The sequence below is a fragment of the Vespa velutina genome, chromosome 1, assembly GCF_912470025.1.
Source record: "Vespa velutina chromosome 1, iVesVel2.1, whole genome shotgun sequence".
Classification (NCBI taxonomy): Eukaryota; Metazoa; Arthropoda; class Insecta; order Hymenoptera; family Vespidae; genus Vespa; species Vespa velutina.
In genome coordinates this window covers 16,853,896-16,876,814 of record NC_062188.1, presented here as the reverse complement: position 1 = coordinate 16,876,814, position 22,919 = coordinate 16,853,896, and the positions used below count along the sequence as shown (strand labels likewise).

Genomic DNA, 22,919 nt, shown 5'->3' with positions numbered 1-22,919 from the left:
CTTACTATTGACTATTGTTTATAAATTATGATTGAATCTATTATCCGATATTTCCTGATTAATTTGAATAATCTCAAAGTTCTCCTACAATACCATAAAATAGTAAGGTTTACTACGACGTGGTCTTGCATATGCATCTTCCCAATTGATATTCCCTCTCAGGAGATTTAGTCAAGACAAATTCGTAACATAACGTAATGATACCTATATCTATCTTGCTACGTCATAATTTAATTATGAATAATTCTATTTCTACATCTATACTTCGATCGAACTAATCTTTCGCGAACTATTATATATTCAAAATTTATGTAGATATATTAAGATCTTCTCACAATTACGATCAAAAGTTTTCCACAAAGATTGTAGATATTATTATAATTTATCAAATTGAATATACGATCAAATCAAACATACGATCAAATCGAATCTTTTTAGGATGCTATTTGACGAATCTATTTTAGTAATGAAACTTATGATTATCATTATAGATAATCGCGCTATTTTTACAAATGAGTAACAAGTATCATTAATGTATAATATATCGTCATGTAATCCGATTATATCATCCACATTAATTTGCATGTGCATGAACATTTTCAATCCATTATCACGGAAATACAGTGTAGCTCATGCTGTCAGCGATGTTACGATTCAGCAATGTGGTATACTAATGTAAATGCTAATATGATATCTGCACCATCGAAATAGGACAATAGTCAATGCGTTGACCAAAACGAAGGCGCTAATTAGTAAACGTTTTGCGTTAAAGGTTAAACGGCCGCATCTAAACGTCGACGTTGCTAACTCGTGATAACAAGAAACGAGCTAACGTAATGCACACGTAGCTGAGTATCTTTGCTGTTTACATCGAATGCTTTTGATTGAATGTCCTATCTTTGTTTGAATGAATTATCCTTAGCTTTATATATAAGCTGATATTATTGTAAAATATTATCAAGACCTTTTTTTACACAAATTGATCTAACAATTAAGGAGACAAATTAATTTCAAGGACACTTAAGGATAACGAGAATTTGACGTTGGATTTAATCGAATCCTCAATTCAAGAACTTGCTAACTAGGACGATTTTCTTTCTTATTTTTCTTTTTGTTTTTCTTTTATTTTTTCATACATATATATATATATATATATATATATATATATATATATATATATATATATATATTTAGAAAAATTGTATCAGACTCGTTATAGATAGGAAGGTAACATTTACAAATGTAAATTAACTTGACCAACGTTCTTTGAGATTCAAATCCATGCAAATGGATTCTTCCTTGTGTCCTTCTGATGTGCTACGGCCGTGACGAACGTTCGAGAAGTTTGTAAACGCGAATTCGAATAAGGAGTAGAAGAGAAATAGAAAAGTAGTCGGTGGGAAGAAATAAGTAAATAAAAAGCAGAAAGGACGACGCCAGACGTCGTTTCGTCGTCGTTTCTTTGGCGCCGAGGACTTGCGTCGATGACGCCAAAAGGATGGCGTCGAAACGACGCGTCTATACTGCCCTAGAAATTCAGTACTGATCGAGAGGGAAAGGAAGGTCGTAAGAGATGATTCGTTTCTCTCTTTTTGGAATATTTCGACATAATATACGAAAAAATTCTTTCGTAATTTCCTGATCCAATGTTATCTTTCGTTTTTTTTTTTTTTTTACCATTATATCGATTACGTAATCATGAAAATGATATAAATAAAAATTTATTTTCCGAGAACGTTGAATTTATTTGTATCGATTTTAAATTATTAAAGGGAGATAGTATTTGTACGAAAGAAAAAGAAGAAAAAAAAAAAAATAAAAGAAAAAAAAAAAGAAAGTAAAAAAGGAAAGAAAAATTCGATTATACAAATTGACACAATTGTTGTATAATTATTCAGATATTATTGCCATTGTCATAACATTTGTATTTGTTATATTTTATTATATATAGATTTATATATTATTATTATTATATCGTCATTACATTTATATAGTATTTTATTTTTATTATATAAAGTATAAACGTTATTATATTATTTCACATATGATCGAATTCAAACTCGGTTATTTTTACAAAGAGATCCTTGTTATCTCGTTCGAGAAGAAATCTTCAACATAGCTAATACATAGAACGTGTCCCTTGGTATATCGAAAGCACGAACGGTCAGGCACAAACCGGAGCGTATTCTCGAAATCCTAGATCAACAACCACCGCATCCACAAACGTTGCGATACTCGCCTGAGATTCGGCTTACCGTCAGGATTTCAAGCGCCGTTGAATACCGCATCCGACAGATCGGATCTGACGGACAGGCCACGTTTCGCAGACTGCATACGCGTTTACCGAAACGCGTCATTTCCGAAACAACTTCAATGCTCCCCTATGTCGACGATCAATCAAGAGTTCGATGAAAGTCTTCAATGGGATTGCTAGATCTAAAGTTTCGTTAGATATAAATAAAGATTTTAATCTTTCATAATCTAATTTTATAATTCATATGTAATTGTAATAAGACAAATAATAATTTTTTTTCTTCATCTCTTTTTTTTTTCTTTTCATACGTATGAACTAACGCACAATTAATTTTATGATATAAAAGAATTTTGAATATATATATATATATATATATATATGTATTTGATTTTAAAATTGTAAATATGTCTTTATAAAGATATTAAATGAATAATATAAAAGAAAGAATGAAAAAGATTTTAAATAGTATCAATTCTTTATCAAATCTTTCCTTAAATAATTTTCATTTTTCAATGAATTATATAATTCATTTTTCATTGGACAATTTTCTGATATCATCAATTTCTTCTTATGAGAAAAATCGATCCGTCCTAGCATTATAAATTGATAGATATAAAATATATAGATTTATAGTCTTTCAAATTGTTCATGTTCTTTTTATGAAGTGTATCTAACTTAAGGAATTGCCATGTCATTACGTAAATATTCAAACAATATGATCAATATTTATCGGAATGATTATCACATTGATATCGTACGTAAAAGATACTTAAATTGTCTTATTAAACATAATTACGTATAACGTTCGCGATCATACGATAGTCATACGATATTGTATGCAAACAAGCAAATACAATTGAAATAATTATAGAAAAATGAAAATGTTATGTAATCCATTGAGACATATTATACACAATTAAATTCATATCGTATAAATATATAATATGCATAAATATTTACTTTCTGTTTTTTTTTTTCAAAAATGTGTAATAATTTATCAGATATAATAAATATAAATATCCATATGTAAATATTTATAATGATACATATAAATTGTAATATATAAATATTATTACATGTATAAAAATATATATATATATATATTTCTTTTAATTAATTTTAATATATATATATATATATATATATATATATATATATATATCTCATATATATTTTATAGACATTTCTGTCATAAATTCAAGCGATTTTCTTGACACGTAGCGACTTATCACAAGTCATAAGAAGAGTCCAGCGGAGGGATTCAAAATTTTCTTACTTCCATCCTATGCACTGGTCTCGCGAGAGTGCATTAATATGCATTATTTCGCGGAGCTTATGAATGCAGCATAAATAAGAGCCGTAATAGTTGACGGTGTAAATTCTCGTGAGATCGTTCGTGGCAAAAATAGTCTAGCTTTGAGATTGCACCCGTCTTTTCGGATTATGTATTTCTCAAAGCCGCATTAGCGATTTTCTCTTAAAAACGTCTTTGTGAATTCTCGTTAATTTTCACACTTGTAAGATCAACAATAATTAATCTTTCTTTCGTAATATATCTACATAAATAAGAGCACGTGCTCGTAAGAAACGTGAGAGATAAATAAGCATAAAAATATAATCTTGTAAGTATATATTAAATACATACATATATACATATGTATTTACGCAATAAATGATTTGATAAGAATTTTATCTTCCATTTAATTTTTTTCACATTATTCAAAAAAAAAAAAAAAAGCTTTTACCATCATATTTTCCGATTAAATTGATATAAACTTCATTAATTAATTACGAAGCGTAACGTGCAATATCAATTCGATAAAGTTAATCGATTTTCTAGGAATTCTAATTCCTCATAATTCACTTCAATCGTGTATGCATACTCGTTATTCATATTTGTATGACTAGAAATCAAACTGTAATATTGAAATATATCCGTTGGAAAATTTTCTCTATTTTCTAAGCTATCTTTCAAAAGTTCAGAAATATATTACATTTGAACTGTCTGATCTTACAGGCTCGATCGCCTATTTCGTCGAAGACATTGCACCAGTAACGTAATGTAGTACTATCTTTATTCGGCGCATTTTTCGTAGATAAGAGGTCCTTTTGCGCGTATGAGACTAAACTCCGCAGCAGCTCGTAAAACTTTACGAGTTTCGTTTTCTACGTCGAAAGAGTCGTTTGGGAGGGAGGCCTGCCTTCGGATTGTGATGACTTTTGGGCGTAAAAGCCTTTCCATTTCAGACTTAGAACGTTTATAGTTATTTGTTTCATTTAATCTTTTGCTCTGTTTATATATATATATATATATGTATATATAGTTTATATTTCCATAGATTCATAATGTATACACGAATATATACATGTATATATCCATATATACACGAATATTTCTTATATAACACATTATATGTACAAACACACACACACACATATATATATATATGTATATATATGTGTGTCCGTATATATACAGACATGTGTTTACACATATGATATATGATCTAACAATGTTGATATATGTATACACATGTGATATATAAACTCAAATAGACACATGAAGGATTTATCAGAAATTCTTGAAACTAAAATATACATTTTCATATTAGTTTTTCGTTTCAAAATTTTATTGTAAACTCGTCTATTCTTACTTCCGATAGTTTTGGTAACACAATTTCTCACGTTCATATTATCGGAGCAAGTTTTTCTTTTTGGTATCAAGTACTCTCGATATAAAGTAAATCGTGCGTCCATCGTCCACGATATTTTCTAACTTTTTATCAGTTACATTTGATCGATAGTAGTTTATTATTAATCGTTGTAAAAAGGATAAAAGAAAAACATAAAAGGAAGGATCTTACTTTCGGTGCCGTTTTTCAAATAATTCTTATGTGTCATAACCAGCACACAAGCCATAGTTTCTTATTCGCAAATAGACAAAACATGTCTCGGCAAACGTTCAATAGACACCGTGCATTCCTTCAGTTTGCTAGCTTTTTAAAATTCACTCTTCGAGCATTTCTGAATCTCATTCATACAAAAATACGTAGGCGACGTCCTCGGAAAACTTATGTACGAGAAAAGGAACGGAGTGGTTGTTGAAAATAAATAAAAATGGAAAACCATGAGAAAAGACGAAGGATTTTAGAGAAATTCTATTTTAGCAATTTTATTTAATTCTTAGGTTGACGATCATTGAATATAACCTTTGTTAAGTCAGGCATATCTATCGTATGTAGATAAATATATGTAATCGATTGTAGGTATATATATACATATGTATGCACATTACGATAGATAGCCATCTATGGCAAAAAGGTATTTTCCTCTCTCTCTCTCTTTCTCTCTCTCTCTCTCTCTCTCTCTCTCTCTCTCTCTCTCTCTCTCTCTCTCTCTTTCTCTCTCTTGCTCACTCTGCTAAGTCAGATGCAGCATACTCGCGTTTCCGTGACAAACATAATCTACTTACGAGACAAATCCTCTTATCGCGTCACTGTTAGAATCTCTATTTGCTATATCACGTATCAGTTCGAATAAAGTAATCGATTCGAGACTGGTCGAATTTTAGTGATCTTCATTCTGTCCAGATGTTCGTCAGGCAAAAAATAGAAAGACCTAAAAAAGATACACGGAATACTCGTTTGCGTGAAAACAACAACAAGGAAAAGAAAACAAACAAAAAAAAAATAATATAAAAAGATGGGGAAAAAGGAAACAAAATTTTTATTGGAATAGTCGAATAAGGAATGTCAATATAAATTTCTCGAAATATCCATTCATATTCCCTCTCGATATTTCTAATGAAATGGACGTGCCGGATTTATTAAAAATACAATTCATGCAATTTTAGCACCTCGTTAATAACATCTAATTTTTCCTGAGATACAATCTGTCTCAATTTTTTTTTTTTTTTTTTTTTGACAATATATAAAAGATTAATATCATTTATTATAACAACGTCTATAAAAAAAAAAAAAAATGCATAAATCAATTATATATACTCATATCAATGTAGTTACTTTTTTTTTTTTTTAAATAACGAACGACTATATCTAGAGTTTTAAATGTGTCAATATAGATTCTTCGATATATTCATTCATATTTTTCCTTGATATTTCAAACAAGCATAAGAAACAAAATCTAACGTGTCAGGATTATAAAAAAATAATCAATGTAATTTCGACGACCCCGTTAATAATATATCATTTTTTCTAAGATACCATTTACTATACTTCTTTAACGATATATTAAAAATTAATACCGTTTATTACAAGTTTAATGACTTTAGATATACATAAGTCATTAGATATACATATATATATATATATATATATATATATATATATATATATATATTTATGCGAATGTTAATTTTTAACGAAGAACTAAATTGACGAAAGTTCGATATGGTATATTCATTCGGCATGGAAATTCATGTTACGCTAATAGATTTAATTATTTTTTTTTTATTTTTTTTTTGTTTGTTTTTTTTTTTTTCTTTTATTTACATCACTCTTCTCGCACTTTTAGCACTTTCTGAAGCTCACGTTATAGGCCTATAACGGATTTGTTTAGTAATCGCGATAACGACATAGTAACGACATAAATGGATAATGGCAACTATATTTCAATTTGATTTTCGAACTGAACAAAATGAAACGATGAATTTGCTTGTAGAAAAGATATATAGATCGATTGGATAAAAACTATTCACAGACACACAGGCATACCTGCTCGCGCGTATATAGACACATGGACATATATGTAGGCATAATAACGTAAAAATATATAGATGCTTTTGAAAGAAGGTTAATCGAATCGTATGTAAAAGTAAAGTAACGAGAAGTTTTGTTTAAGCAAACGAGGCAAAAATCGATAAAAACTTCGACTTAAACTTTAGTCCAATCATATCCCTTTCTTTTCTATTTTTCTTTCTCTAAAACTAAAGACTACGTAAATACCATAAAAAGCGATCCACGATCGATTAATCGATCGCGCTCGTTTACTCGTAACGGAGAGTCGTTACTATTCAAGTTAAATGAGATTTCCCGTCGAAACTGGCGAGCTTCCATTTGAGAAAACGTTCTACTATACGGAACGAAGACCGAACGGGGCGCGTTTTTATGTCAACAGAAAACGATATTTTTGAAGGAGCGCATTGTGAGCTGTTCGATCTGTTCGTAAATCGCGTTAAGATAAGACCTCACTGAATATCGATGAAAAGGTATTACGATTCTTTGCAACGACCTTACCCTCCCGCCCCTCCCCCGTCACTCTCTCTCTCTTTCTCTCTCTCTCTCTCTCTCTCTGTCTCTCTTTCTGTCTATCTGTCTCTATCTCATTCTCTAAGAGTCTGTCTACGTTCTTCAAACGTACGAACTTTATTTCGAATCGCAACGTCGAACTTGGCACACAAACTGTTCTCGTTCGAGTGAGGAATACGAACCGTCGAGATATTCAAGGTCACGCAACGAAATTCGTGTTATTATTGGAACGGACGATCATTTATCGTTTCGAATGAAATGATCGTACAATTATTAATACATTTTTATCTTCGTTTCGTCTATAAAAGTAATTGGAGTTACGATCGGATTGAACTTATCGAATGTTTTTGCTTTATTTTTTTTTATATGTTTTTCTTTTTTTTTTGGTCTTTCTTTACTCTTATCCTTTTCTTTTTTTTTTTTGTCTCCGTTCTTGTTTCTTTTACATTGGCACACGTTTAAATTAATTAGGAAAATAAAAGTTCATTAAGGGAAAGCAATTACTTCGTTCGAAGCGTAATTAAGCACGGATCGTTAAGCGCCGCTACAATTTTTTTTCTATTTTCTTTTTCTTTTTCTTTTTCTTTTTCTTTTTCTTTTCTTTTCTTTCCTTTTTCCCTGTTTTTCTTTTTTTCTTTTTTTGCTTTTTTTGTTCTTTTTTTTTTTTTTTTTTCTTTTTTTTTCTTTTCCTCTTTAATAGAGCTACGATTTTCCGGTGGCTTATCGACGAACTTAGGATCCATTATTCCACATATATACATTTTTTCAATTTGGGAAGCTATTATCACGGGGAATAGCATGAAGTAAGAGAAAAGTTGAACGCGTTAGTAGAAGTACTGCAACAGCTGGCACGAATGCGTTAAAAATGACACTTAACACGTAACAGTACGATAATCGACGTTCATTCGTTTAGCATCCTATCTCACATCCTGTACCTGGGAAAAAAACTCGTCCATGAAGAAAATTGTTATTCGAATTTATAACGAAGCAATATTTCCCTCGATGTGAACATTTCGATCATTATTTTTTTTCTTGTCTTCTTTTTTTTCTTTTTTTTTTTCTTTTTTTTTTTTTTTTTTTTTTTTTTTTTTTGTTTTTTTCTCTCTATATAGAATATTTTTTTTATAAAATTTATTCATCGATATTTCTCTCATTATAATATAAATGATCCGAAGGATTCGATAATAAATCTTGAGAAATATGTCAGTGTGAAAAATAAATAAATTGAAATAACAGGTATTTTGTTATTCGTATCTTTCTCAACGTCGTCCATTCTGTTTACAATAACAAGGCATTCAATCAGAGTAGTTCATAGCTAAAGGGCTACCATTAGTTTCTATTCGAATTCATGCGCTTGTGTATAGGAGATATCCCTCACGTACATAGTATACCATGCATGTATATGCAGAAACGTACAGCCTATCTCGGTTCAATCTATCGATTTAGGCAATCGATAATCATCGAGTCTTCTGCATTAATTAGCGCAGACTAATTCCGCTCATTGTTACATGTTTATAGATAATAATTGTATACAGTTAACGACGTGTTTTACATTTATATTATTTTACTCTTGTTTTTATTTTCATATCATATCTATATATATAATATAGATAATTGTATCAGAATCGTATAATTATTACGACGTGTATGTATGTATGTATGTAGGTTACGAAGATAACGAAACGATATTTACTTTCAACCGTATGTACGTACATACATACAAACGTTTCATCACACACACACACATACACACACACATTTCAACACATCTCTTATAATCAACTATATTTATAAATTCTCTCTCTCTCTCTCTTTCTCTCTTTCTCTCTCTTTTTCTGTCTCTCTTTAGAGATACAGATAACAACAAAAGAAAAAGCTTTTAAATTCTTTCGATAAAAGTTTTTTATCTTCTAATATTAACGAGTATTTCGATATTTAAATCCTAATATATTAAATTCGATGAATTTAATGTCATTTAAAATTAAATTATTATTAAATACATTAAAATGTTTGTCACTTTTATTCATTCATACGTGCACATAGTTATACGTGTATTATACACTTTTTTCATCAACCGAATTCACTCAACTTTGAGTTGTATTATACATTTCATTTCACTGGTAGTGATCTCCCGTCAATGAAGATTTTTCTTTTCGTTGAAATTATCCAACAGAATATATATATATATATCCCAGTGCATCGATAACAAGGTGAATAATTATCTTCGTAAAGATGGACAAATGAAAATGACGAGTTTATCCAATTAATACTTTGGATAATATTTTAGCGGTAAAGTAAATATTTTGCATTTGAAATGATTACAAATGAACAAAGAATTTTATAATATTACGAAATACATTATTGTTTTATCAAATATTATATCTGTTTTTATAAATGATTATCATATGGATACTACATATGTATATTGATAAAAATTATTATCGGTAGAAAGATCTATCAATAGCAATATATATATTTATATATATATATATATATATATATATATATATATATATATATATAAATGATTAATGAACATCGAATGTTTGCGAGTTGTAAAATTAAATGAAAGAAATCAACTATCGCGAAAACATTATTCATAAAAAGAAAAAGAAATAATAAGAAATAAAAAATAAAATTTGAGATTCAAAAAATCGAGATTAATATGATGTGCAAATTTAATATTATGTTCTTTCGAAGCTCACGATCTATGAAATCTATAATACGTCAAAGGAGAAAGTTCCAATTTGATAAAGACTGATATCGTTCTTAAGAAGAATCGTAAATGATAGTGGCGCCAGCATGATTCGCTCAGGTAGGAAAAAAAAATGAAAGAGAAGGAAAAAGAAGGAAAGAGAGAGATAAAGAGAGAGAGAGAGAGAGAGAGAGAGAGAGAATATGTGTACGTTTGTCTATGTGCGTGTCTATATGCGTGTGTATGTGACAAAGTTAGAATCTAAGAAAACGAGCTAGAGAACGAGAGAGAGAGAGAGAGAGACAAAAGGGTGAAGAAATAAGAAAAGAGACAGAAAGAGAGTCTTTGCCCCTTCCAAACAAGTGTGGTGGCGTGAGCGATCGGCGCAGGCGCACTCGATCGGCTTCAAAGCTTCATGCCGCCAAAATGCATTCACTAGTCAGTCGTGCACAGCCGGTCGCGGAGTACGGAAGGTGAAAGACGCATTTAACTTTTATACCACTCGTTTATCACCGAACGTTCTCCTTTCCTATTATAATATTCTTTATTTTTGTTATTATATTATTCTTCATCTCGTAGACGTAATTAGAATAAATTCTAACGTATACGATTTCAAATATATCGTCGGCCTTTGTCGTGAATTGATTCGAAAAAAGAAGAAAAGAAAAAAAAAGGCAAACAAAACAAAATAAAGAGTCGACTTATTTAGTTCATCGAAAGAAGAAGAGACATAGAAACAAACTGTCTCTTTCTCTCTCTCTCTCTCTCTCTCTCACTGGTTAAAAGAGTGGGAGGAAGAAAGTGATAGATAGATAAATACAGGAGAAACTTTTCTCGTGAGTTGAAAAGAAAAGAAAAGAGAAAACAATAAAAAGTATAGGAAGAAAACAGAAACAAAAGGGAAAAGACAACAAAAAAGAAAGATCGCCGAATAGAGAGTTAATCTCTACGAGTGTGTCGTCGCGTTTTTTTGTGAAGAAAGGGTCAAGTATCAAAAAAAAAAAAGAAAAAAAAAATAAAGAGAGGGAAAAAAAAAGAAATCTAGAAATGAGAACACTTATGGAACACCAACTGTCCTGGTTCGCCTTGTTAATGACTGCCTTCTATTCTCGTAAGTATTTCAGTCTCTCGATTCTTTTTGCGAGTGTCAAGGGTAATTGTGTGTCGAGGATGAACGAATGAGAGGACAAGGGACAATAGGGATGATCCGTGAAATGATTCACTTTATTTCGATGTGTGCGTTTCGTCGTCTTCTTGCCTGTGATTGGCTTGATGCCCACGTGTTTTTCATTTCTCTCTCTCTCTCTCTCTCTCTCTCTCTCTCTCGCTCGCTAGCTCGTTCGCTCGCAAACGCGTGTTCTCTTTTTATATTTTCGTCAACGATCGATGAATTTTCAACATAGTAAAAAAATGAATATCGGGAAGGAAAGATTTCTTGGGAATCAGAAAGCTGACGTTCGTAAAACGTAGAGCGGTAAGAATTTTTTCTCCTTTCCATCTTACTCTCTCGCGTGCCCTTTTTATTTCAGCCGGTGCGACCTTTAACAGTTCAACGCACTAACGAACTAACGAAGAAAGGAAGGAAGAAACGAACGAACGAACGAACGAACGAACGAACGAATAAACGTGTTCTCGAAACGAAAATTTGATTTATCCTGTGAAAATAACATTATAAGGGTCTTCGAATTCGATCATGTTATTTTTCTCTTCTTCCTCGTAGTTACAATTTTAGTTTATTCTTGTCTACATTATTTCTCGTAAGGTTTAAAGAAAATTTGTTATGATATCGTATTTATATTTTTAGAATTAATTCGTGATATTCTCAGAGAGAAGGATAGAGAGAAGGAAAGAAAGAGAGAGAGAGAGAGAGAGAGAGAGAGAGAGAGAGAGAGAGAGAGAGAGAGAAAGAGAGAAATGTAGATAGAGGGAAAATGAAAAGATTGAAGGAAGGAAACGGATTTCCAAGCGGAAACGAAACCGTATCTTCCTTCCATAGGTGAAGGAAAATTTCCTTCTTTCGTTCATTGGTCCGACCGAAGCTCACCGGTAATTAGGTTTACCGCAGATCGGGACATTTAATTAACGGACGTGATTGATATCGTTGCGAAGTAAGCGTTTTACACGAATTTTTTCTCTACATTTTATCTCTCTGTTTCTCTCTCTCTTTTTTTCCCGCCTTTATCCATCTCTCTTTAATTTTATTCTTCTTTAATATTATCATTTATCAAATAATATAGATAGATAAAAAATAATTCATCTATTTATTAAATAGAAATGATGAGAAATATTATCTTCGGTATTATCTAATCATTCGTTTCATTGTATCTCATTGTCAGTCATCTTTATGTTTCTTTCATATGCAAATGCATGAGTTATGCAGAAGCAGCAATGTCATCTCGATTATACGGAACAATGATAAGAGACGTTGAAGGATTCAAAGAAAACGTAACGTCAAAAAGCATCTTCCGTACGCAGCTACGCGAAAGACGATAGTTACGCGTCCGTCTATTTTAGTTCACTATCTTGTTGATCATCTTATTTCAACGATCGCCAAGGAATTCGTTTAAAGTGTGTATATATATATATATATATATATATGTATATATATATATGTATACATGTATGTATATACGTATGTACGTAGAATACATATTTTATATATGAGAAACTTGCATCCGCTGCGTTCTCATTTTGTATATTTTCAATCGAACGAAATCTTGATGAAAGAAAACTTGTTTACGATTCTACAATCGAACGACGTCATTATAATATAGGAAACGTGTTTCTTTTTATCTTTACATATTCATTCCTAGAATTGACCTATGCACGTGCTGCATTACATCCTTGAATACAATCTCAAATTAAATTATGACTTGCGCGCGTAATCCCCATGCCACAATACATCGTGAATTCTGTAAACAAATAAGATTTCGTACTATTTATGAGATACAAACATGACACATTTATTTAAGTTCTAATGCAGATATATATATATATATATATATATATATATATATATATATATGTATGTACAACGATCTTGTTGTGGAAATAAATTTTAGGGATTTCATCGAATAGAATATAAGTCGTATTTGAATAAAAATAATAGATTAAAAAAAAGATGAGAAAGTGGATAAACATTGTGTTTTGAATGAGTAAATAAATGGCCATCATTAAAATAGTTTTAAAATAAAAGGAACTTAAATGCAACGTAAATAATTTTTCTTCCAAACCGCACGTATAATAGTGCTCGCAACAAGTATTTCTTTTTATTCATCTCCGGACACAACTATTTCGCGTCGTAATATTTGTGAATTCCGCTTGTAAAACTTTACGCTTCTTATAATTAACACGGATTATCCTTGCAATTTTGGATATCTCTTACGACCACGTATATTCATTCATTATGGAAAATATATTCTCTCTCTCTACACGAAAATTGTATTTCCGGCTATGTGAAGAATGAATTCCATCGTGTCACTAAAATACGGAAAAATCTGGACATTTTTCATTTGCCTACAGAAAATTTGTAAATTATGAAAGCGTAACAGCTGGATGAGATCTTTGAAAAAAAATTAAAAAGAAATTGTGTGCCAGAGAAATGTCAAAAAAAAGAAAAAAAAAAAAAAAGAAAAAAAAAAAAAGAAAGAAGAAGGAAGAAGAAAAAGAAATGAAGATACGTGCACGAGATGATCTAAAAATAACGAAGAAAAAAGAAAGAAGTAAAAACAAATCGTTTCATTATCTCTTACAGATCACGTATATCACGAAAAGAAAATAAGAATAATAGTACTTATGGGATTTCGTTAGAAGAAATCAATAAATATATATATATATATATATATATATATATATATATATATATATATATATATATAAAACAGAAAAGTATTCTCGCGTATCCCTTAGAAATGTGACTCCCGTCTGATACAACGACCCATTTTCCACGTAGTCTGAAGAATCGAAAAAAAAAAAAGAGGACGAGTTAGCGAAATAGTTTTCCTTATAAATCGCGTCAAGTTCGCGGCGACAGTCGTAGATTGAATAGAAAAAAGTAGAAGAGACGAGTTAGGTGATATGATGGCGATAGTAATAGTGGTAGTAAGTAGAGGGTAAAGAAAAAAGTACGATAATATAAGAGAACGAGGAGAGATACGAGAAAGTTAAAAGAGAGAAAGGAAGTGAAGAGAGAGAAGAGGGGTGGGGTGGGGTGGGGTGGGGTGGGGTGAGAAGAGTAGAAGAAGAAAAGGTAGCCCTTGGATCTTTCTAGAAGGATCGTTTTAGAACGATCTCGCGATTTTCTCGTCGAGCGATCTCGAAATAGCGCGGCGCTTAGGCCACGTGGGTGAGTCTCTCCGTTACATCGTACGAGATGACGTGGCAAGCTCCGATTGGACGATCGAATGGGCGTGCGCCTTGGCTCACTTCGCTCGCTTACCACATTCACGCAACACGCTCACGCACACAGATAAATATACGAATAAGATAGACGTGTGTTGTGTTGCGACGAACGGCGAAAGGCAAGTCAAATGGATAGGTATGTTGTCCTCTCTGTATATGTATATATATACATGTGTGTATGTATGTGTATGTGTGTATATATATATATATATATAAACAAGTTTTGTGTTAATGTGTCGTAGCTGGCACGACGCATCGGCTCTCGCGTATCAAACTTTTTTCCTTCTTCGTTCTTCAACTTCTATCTTTTTCTCTTTCTTTCTCTCTCTTTAGAGTGCGCGCGCGCACTCGCGAGTTCTCTTCTTCTAGTTTATTGTAAGGACTCACTGGAGGCCAGTTTATCTCCAGATGCATTCCTCACAGAGTTAGGTCGATCCCTCTCCTTTATCTCTCTCTCCCTCTCTCTCTCTCTCTCTCTCTCTCTCTCTCTCTCTCTCTTACTTCGCCTAACCGGTTCCATGTAGCTCCCAGACGGACGTCCGGACGTTCATTCCCCCGTCTCTACAAATTCCTTGCTTGGTAACGTCATCGGACGCCATTGACCGCGTCTCTTCGGCTCCTACGTCACCATCGGCATCATAGTTCACATATGTATGTATGTATGTATGAATGTATGTATGTATGTATATATAATTGAACATACAGATATGTATAAATGCAGGTACGTTTTTGAATATCCATGAATATCGATTTATGAGTCTCCGAATCCATTAAAAATTGAATGATCGGGATTGACAAAAGGAAAACGAACGATATCTCGAGAGTGCAAGCGTGCAATGATAAGAAAATAGAATGAATGAAAAAAGAATAGGGAAAAGAAAACAAGGGGAAAGTGGTAGGATCGATGAAATCGGTCTCGTTCTATCTTTTTCTTTTTTCTTCTTCTCTTCTTTTTTTCTCTTCTTTTCTTTTCTCTTTCCCCTCGTTCTTTTTTTTTTCTTTCTTTCTTTTTTTTTCCTTCTCTTTTTTTCTTTTCTTTTTTTTTTTCTTTTTCTTTTTTTTTTTTTTCCTCGTTCTCACGACGAGGAGAACACGTTCGAAAATGTGTACCTCGGCATACCGAGGGGGATGCCTTCGAAAGTCTGCTTTCGTAGGATATCAAGTGGAATATATACCTACTATCCCGAGGGAATTCCCTTGCACGGAGCGAATTAGTTGGCTCCGAAGCCACGAATCCTCTTTGGGCCAACCAAGCGGACGTTGGCAGAGGTCAGTTCATCGAGAAAGAGAGATAGAGAGAGAGAGAGAGAGAGAGGGAGAGAGAGTGGGAGAGGAGGGAGAGAGAGAGAGAGAAAGATAGAGAGAGAGAAAAAAAGAAAGAAAGAGAATTCTTACTTTCTTTCAAAGCAAACAGTTAACCGACTTCGTAAAATACATTTGGAACTTTCGGTAGCGGATTTTCTCTTACGTAAGTAGCTGCGCTTAATTAAGCCTCTAAACAACAACGTTAAGAAAGTCTACGAACGACTGAGTGAGAAGAGTGAGAAACCGAGAGAGAGAGAGAGAGAGAGAGAGAGAGAGAGAGAGAGAGAGAGAAAGAAAGAAAGAGAGAGAGAGATGGGGAGGAGTCTGGCCTTAACGAGTTTGCCAGCGTAAGATGAGAAAGAAGAAGCAAGAGAGAGCTTCGATCGTACCTCTATCTAAAGTCTATTCGTTCTCATTCCTTCAATCTTCTTTTCCTATTTTTTTTTTTTTTTTTTTTTTTTTTTTTTTTTTTTTTTTACTTTTTTCATACTTATTATTCGAGAAAAGAAAGAGAGAGAGAGAGAGAGAGGGACTGCTGCAATGAAAAGTATCACGTTATCGCGGCTGCTCATCGTGGTTCATTCCATACTATGTACTCTGAACCACGAAACCTTGGAGTAAGGTGATAATAATCATCCTTTGATTTATATCTAATTTTATTATTTTCTCTTTTCTTTTCTTTATTTTTCTTTTTCTTTTTCTTTTTTTTTTGTCTTTCTTTTTTTCTTTTTTCCTTACATCTGGGTACGGTAGATAAGAGAAAAATTAATTAATAACGGTAGAATGATATTATATTAGCAGCGTAGAAATTTAAAATGTCTACCTTTATGGTAAACTAATGGGTTGGTTTTATATTATCAACCGTATATCGTTCCATAAGAATATTATCCGATAATATGAAATTACAATAATATATGTAATAACAAAGGACCAATACCAGATATATCATTCGATACGATGAGATAAGGAAAATGATTGTCGACATTCGTCATACGAACCATTAGTTACGTCAATGTCTCATTTACTTACTTGCTGGGTGGTCCATTTACGACGAGACCGCAACCTCGGGTCGTCCGGTGTATTACGAATATATTTTATAAAATTCCTTCTCTGCAAACGAGATAGAGAAAAGCGGAAACCGATGGATCTTCCGGATATATCGCGGTATTCCTCTCTTTCGACTATACGTTTTAGCAAATACGACTTTAGCTATATATCTATATATCTATATATCTATATATCTATATATATATCTACATATATATATATATATATATATGTACCTATATATACATATAGCCATAAATCGGGAATAGCGTTGAAACTGGCGGCAAACGAAGCGGCAGGATTTTGGAAAAACGTTATCGACAATCTCTCTTCCTCTCTCTCTCTCTCTCTCTCTCTCTCTCTCTCATTTTTTTTCTTCTTTATCTCTCTCTTTCACTCGAACGTGCTAAAACATGTATCTACGCACGAACTGTAACCCGTATGAGGAAAAGTTTATCGAGTTTTCGCATTCGCTCGTGGCGAATTATCTTCGTTAGCGAGCACGTCATCGATAGAGTGCACAGGTTGGCGAATATCAAAAGCTCTTTTTCCTTCTCCCTTCCTCTCTCTCTCTCTCTCTCTCTCTTCTTCCTCCCCCTCTCTCTCTCTCTCTCTCTCTCTCTCTCTATCTATTTCTCTCTCTGTATTTCGATATGTCACAGTTCAAAGGAGATGAGAATATCCTCGGTGTAATATGTCATAAGCGAGATTTATTATCATTGTTGTTTAGTCTATCGTTTGCTATAATACTCAAAGAGATAACGCTTAGAGCGTTATGTTTGTTAATGAAATGATATCGATCATCAGACGAAGATAATTGGAAGATCAAATTAACGTAATATATCATACTTTAACATCTCTATCTTACTAAAAACTCATGAGGGATGTGATTTTTAAGAGATAAAAAATGATCCTTGAGAAGCATTGATTTTATGAAAAGATTTCATTAACGTAAAAAAAAGCCATGGATGGAATTTGATTTTTCTTAAAGAAAGGAATAAAATGAGATAGAGAAATGAAGAGAAAGAGAGAGAGAGAGAGAGAGAGAGAGAGAGAGAGAGAAAAGAAAACTCAAGAGTGATCTTGCGTGGCTGAGAAACGTCAAAGGAAAGCAACTTCCTTTAACGTTATAAGATGAAGAAAAAGGAAGAGAACATATCTCCCTTCCGGTTTTCACACCTCTCTCTCTCTCTCTCTCTCTCTCTTTTTCTCTTTTCCTCTCTCTCTTTTACTCCTTCATGGTCCTTCGGAATTTCCCTTGGAAATATCTAGCGATCCCTAGGAAAAGTAACGCGACATGACGTCGTTCTAGTCATATCGTCGTAACGTTCAAAAGCGTCGAACTGAAACGACGAAGACGTCATTAGTTTCTCCCTCTCTCTCTCTCTCTCTCTCTCTCTCTCTCTCTCTCTCTCTCTCTCTCTCTCTTCCCTTATTTCCTCGGTTCTACCTTATTCCCATATATTTTTTTATTTTATCTTATCTCATCGCTTTATATCCATATTTTATCGTATAATTTGTTATTTTATATAATTATCTTCTTTTTCTCACTAATTAGAGCGTAATAAATTATTAACGTGACTTCGTTCACATTTGTCCGAAATTTTCGATTAAATCGACAGGAAGAGGATTAATCGATAACATATCATTCAATTTACCAAACTGTCTAACATTTCGAAATAAGATTGAATTAAACAAATTTCATCCACTTAATAGATATTTATCCTACTTGATATTCTTTTTTTTGTTTTGCTAAATATATGATTCAATTAAATATATAATTCGTTCCATTTCGTGAGAATATAAATTATTAGATGTCTGGATTTGATACGATTTAAATAAAAGAACATTTCTTTTCTCTCTCTCTCTCTCTCTCTCTCTCTCTCTCTCTCCCTCTCTCTCTTTCTCTCTCTCTCTCTATCTATCTATCTATCTATCTATTTCTTTTAATTTTAAGTTATCGTTTAATGTATTAAGTATCGTGGCGTGATATGACGTGGCATCATACGATGGTGACGCAAGTGTCGTGATTCATCAGAAAACTCAAATATTCATACAGACAGGTATATATATATATATATATATATATATATATATATATATATATATGTAATGTATGTATATATACAATTATCAAATATTTATACACTTGAATTTTAATTTCCATTATATACATACATTAAAAGATATTATTATTTTAGATTGTAAAAAATGTATATAATTATCAAAAGAATTTAAGCTTATCTATAAATTTTATATAATTATAAATTATATGAAATTTTTGAACTGTATCGGTATTTAACAAAACGGAAACAAATGAAATTGATGAATAGAACGATCTTACTATAGCTGTTTCTAAATATTGATATCTGAAAGGTAACATATTCTCTTATCATATATATATATATATCATAATATATTGATTACCGTAGATTTACTTTATGAATGTACATACGTAAAAATACATAAACATGTTTGTCAATATTTACATATCTAAATATAAATAGAAATATAATTAACAACAGATCGTGGAAGGAAACAAAATAGAAACTGGAAGTTAAAAATAATAAAGTAAATATTCATTCTATATTATATAAATATTCATTCTGTATTATATAATATATATATATGACATAAAAATAAAACGTATATCTATATATAGTAGTTATAAATTTGAATTAGAAATAATATACGAATTTCAAGTGTATAAATGATTCATATATATACGCTTATGTGCATGTACCTTTCGGTCTTATCTATTTCTCTCTTTCTCTCTTTCTCTCTTTCTCTCTCTCTCTCTCTCTCTCTCTCTCTCTTTTACCCATGCATTCTCATTTTGCGTAAGCTAAGCACGTTTGGATATATGTACAAGTCAGTCTCTGGTTGACCGCGTGCAAAGGTGCGTAAAAGAGAGAGAAAGAGAGAGAGAGAGAGAGTAAGTTACATAGAGAGAGAGAGAGAGAAAGAGAGAGAGAGAGAATGAGAGTGGGGGAGTAAGAGAGAGAGAGAGACAACCAGACAGATAGATAGATAGAGACGGAGAGAAAAAGAAAGAGAGAAAGGTGTAGCACCACAAAGTACGAGGGGAAAGACGCGTATTTATAACGAGACGGGAACATCGTACGATGCCGGTACGACCAATCGGAAGGCATTTCGTGGTCTGGCCTTGCGGCTCGCTTCCCTCGCGGTCGTGTTCGTGTGAAAGAGCGTGAACGAATAGACGCACGGAAAACGTGAAAAGCCATTATTAAAAGTATTTTATGATAAGAGTAAGGTGTCCGTAAGTTTATTTCATTTAAAAATTTGTTATCTTCTTTTTTTACACTACATATGAAATAGCTTTTTCTAATTTGTCTTTTATTATTATTATTATTTTTTTTTCTCTTTTTTTCTTTTTTTTTTTTCTTTTTTTTTTTCTTTCATTTCTTTCTTTTTGTTTTGTTTTTTTCTTTTTTTTTTTTTTGTTAAGGGAACATCATTTATGTCACAATTATGCATATATGCATAATCTACATATGTGTGGGAAGAATTGTAAAAAAATATTATTGAATAACCTAATTGATAGTTATTATCATCTGAAAAAGTATATATGTATATATATGTATATATTAATATATAGATAAATATTGAATATGTGTAAATGTTTTATAGAACATTTGGCGATTATTGCAGAGAAAAAAAGTGAATGAATGGATAACAATAATGTAGATTAAAATTTTTCCATTCTTTAATTACTCATTAATTCTACATTAGATAATAATATATAAAAAGAAAGTGTAGATAATTATTAATGATTTTTAAAGTTTCTTCGAATTTGTATTTAAATTTATACGTCGATTGATATCGACAGGGTCGCGTGGATTCGAGAGTGGGAGGTTATATATCTATGTCTCTTGGTCATAAGTTATCTGGTTCAAGTCTACGAGAATCGATAAATGTCACTCAATCGAAACAATTAATTACTAATTTATTTTATGCCCTGATAATGTTGTCTCAAGAAGTGAGAAAAATGATATTAATCGTTATCGAAGCAGTGTAATGGTAAATAAACATGTGGATATTAAGAAGAGAATTATCAGGTTTTATGAATAAAGTATTTGATTAAAATTTACATAAGTTCAGATCGACAATTAGAGATTTATATATATATATATATCTATTTGAAATTAATTTGTTTTCTTAATAACATAATAATAACATAATATTTAATTTATATAAAAGTGATATGTGAATATGCGAAAAATGAAATTTGAAAGGAAAAAAAAAAAAAAAAAAAAAAATGAAATATGAGGACCTATTATTCATATTGTTTATAATCCTATAAGATATTTTTTTCTTTCTACCTCTATCCTCCCCTCTCCCTTTCACACTCTCTCTCTCTCTCTCTCTCTCTCTCTCTCTCTTTTTTTTTTCCATCTCTTTCTCCTCTGCATAAGGAATTTGGCTCGCTTTATTTCCGAATATCGTAGAATCGCTTCGTGCATAGTTTCGTTATACATTTTTCGGTACGGGTGAAACTATTCGAGTAGATATCTCTAACGGCAATGTAGGAGGAGACGTGAAATTTAATCGAGCACGTTAGCCACCGACTTCGCTTCGGGACGACAAAGTTTGAGTTATTTTAGATAGACGTCGGAAATCGAAGGACCTTTAGGGAAACAATGAAAAACTATTATTTCCACCGTTAGAAATTCCATTTTCAAAGAATTCGTTCGAACATGAAAATTGAGATATAATGGATGAGAGGAAGAAAAAATATTCATCGAAATGAATGACAATTTTTATTATCATAAGTCAAGTGAGTTGTCTTAGGTAATTAAGTCGAACGGCAAATGAAATGCTGTTATCACTAAATCATCAAATTATATTTCTCGTAATAATCTTGAAAGGAAATAGTTTGGTACTCGACTTTTTCCTCTCCATAAAATTATTTGCCGAACTCTCAAGTAATATTTAAATTCTCACCGAAGTTCCCTCCCCTCCCCTTCCCGCCCCATCGCCATCCCGCTTACTCATACCCCTTCTGAATCCCTTTATCCATCGCGTTACTTTCACCCATAAAACGCTCGAAAGCGTTTTCTTAAATCTCCCTTAGTTTACATTTTCCTGCATTTTATAATATCTTGGTAGTAGTCAACGTGTTTACCATATAGCGATGGGATTCTCGTTAGAGGAAGAACATTTTTAAAGTTCGAATCGTTCCTCCTTCTTAGACTTATAGTGAAACTTTTCGAAGACCAATAAACGTAGTGTCTGTGTGTATAAGTGTGTGTGTGTGTGTGTGTATGTGTGTGTATGTGTGATACGTTTATTAAATCTATCGTAGAGAAGGAAGAAATATAAAAGAAGAAGAAAATAAAGACTCCTATGACGGTGACTATGAGGAGAGAGATAGAAATACAATGAGAGATAGAGATAGATAGATAGATAGATAGATAGAGAGAGAGAGAGAGAGAGAGAGAGAGGGGGAGAAAAAGAGAGAAATTTCTTCTTTTAAGTTAGGTGAACACACGTAACAAGCATCTTCGATTGTCGTCGATAAAGGAAAAAGTGAGAAAATGAAAGAAAGAGAGAGAGGGAGAGAGAGAAAGAAAACAAGATAAAAAGAGAGAGAGAGAGAGAGAGTTAGAGGATGAGCGAAAAGCAGTCTATCTATCGACTCTAGAGTCTAGAGAAATAGGTTTACAGGTTGGCTCACATTGATGCTCCGGGTCACGATCTAGCGATTCCCTCGTGAACGGATCATCCTGCGTCAGCTTCGAAAAGCGGGTTCTCGTCGTTCTCGCTACGTCGAGGAGATAACACAAAAATAACAATGCGATCGTTCTTCTCTCTTCTCGCGAATCGATGAATTTGCACCGAACGATAAAATAAGAGAAAAAGGAAAAGAGGAAAAGAGAGACAAATAAATGAAGTTTCGTCGACGTATTTATATATATATATATATATA

The 22,919-nt window shown here is 32.1% G+C and overlaps 1 protein-coding gene across 3 annotated transcripts in view; it reads left to right on the top strand.

Annotated features, from left to right (window-relative positions):
* Positions 1-10,647: 10,647 nt before the first annotated feature.
* The window catches only part of LOC124957543, a 68,638-nt gene continuing 56,366 nt past the window's right edge, over positions 10,648-22,919 (top strand). For all 3 annotated transcript variants that reach the window (XR_007103660.1, XM_047514552.1, XM_047514551.1), the window contains exon 1: positions 10,648-11,327. Coding sequence is in view for 2 of the 3 variants with exons in the window: in XM_047514552.1 (XP_047370508.1) it covers positions 11,264-11,327 (64 nt within the window). In the remaining variant the exon portion in view is untranslated. The remainder of the gene's footprint in view (positions 11,328-22,919) is intronic.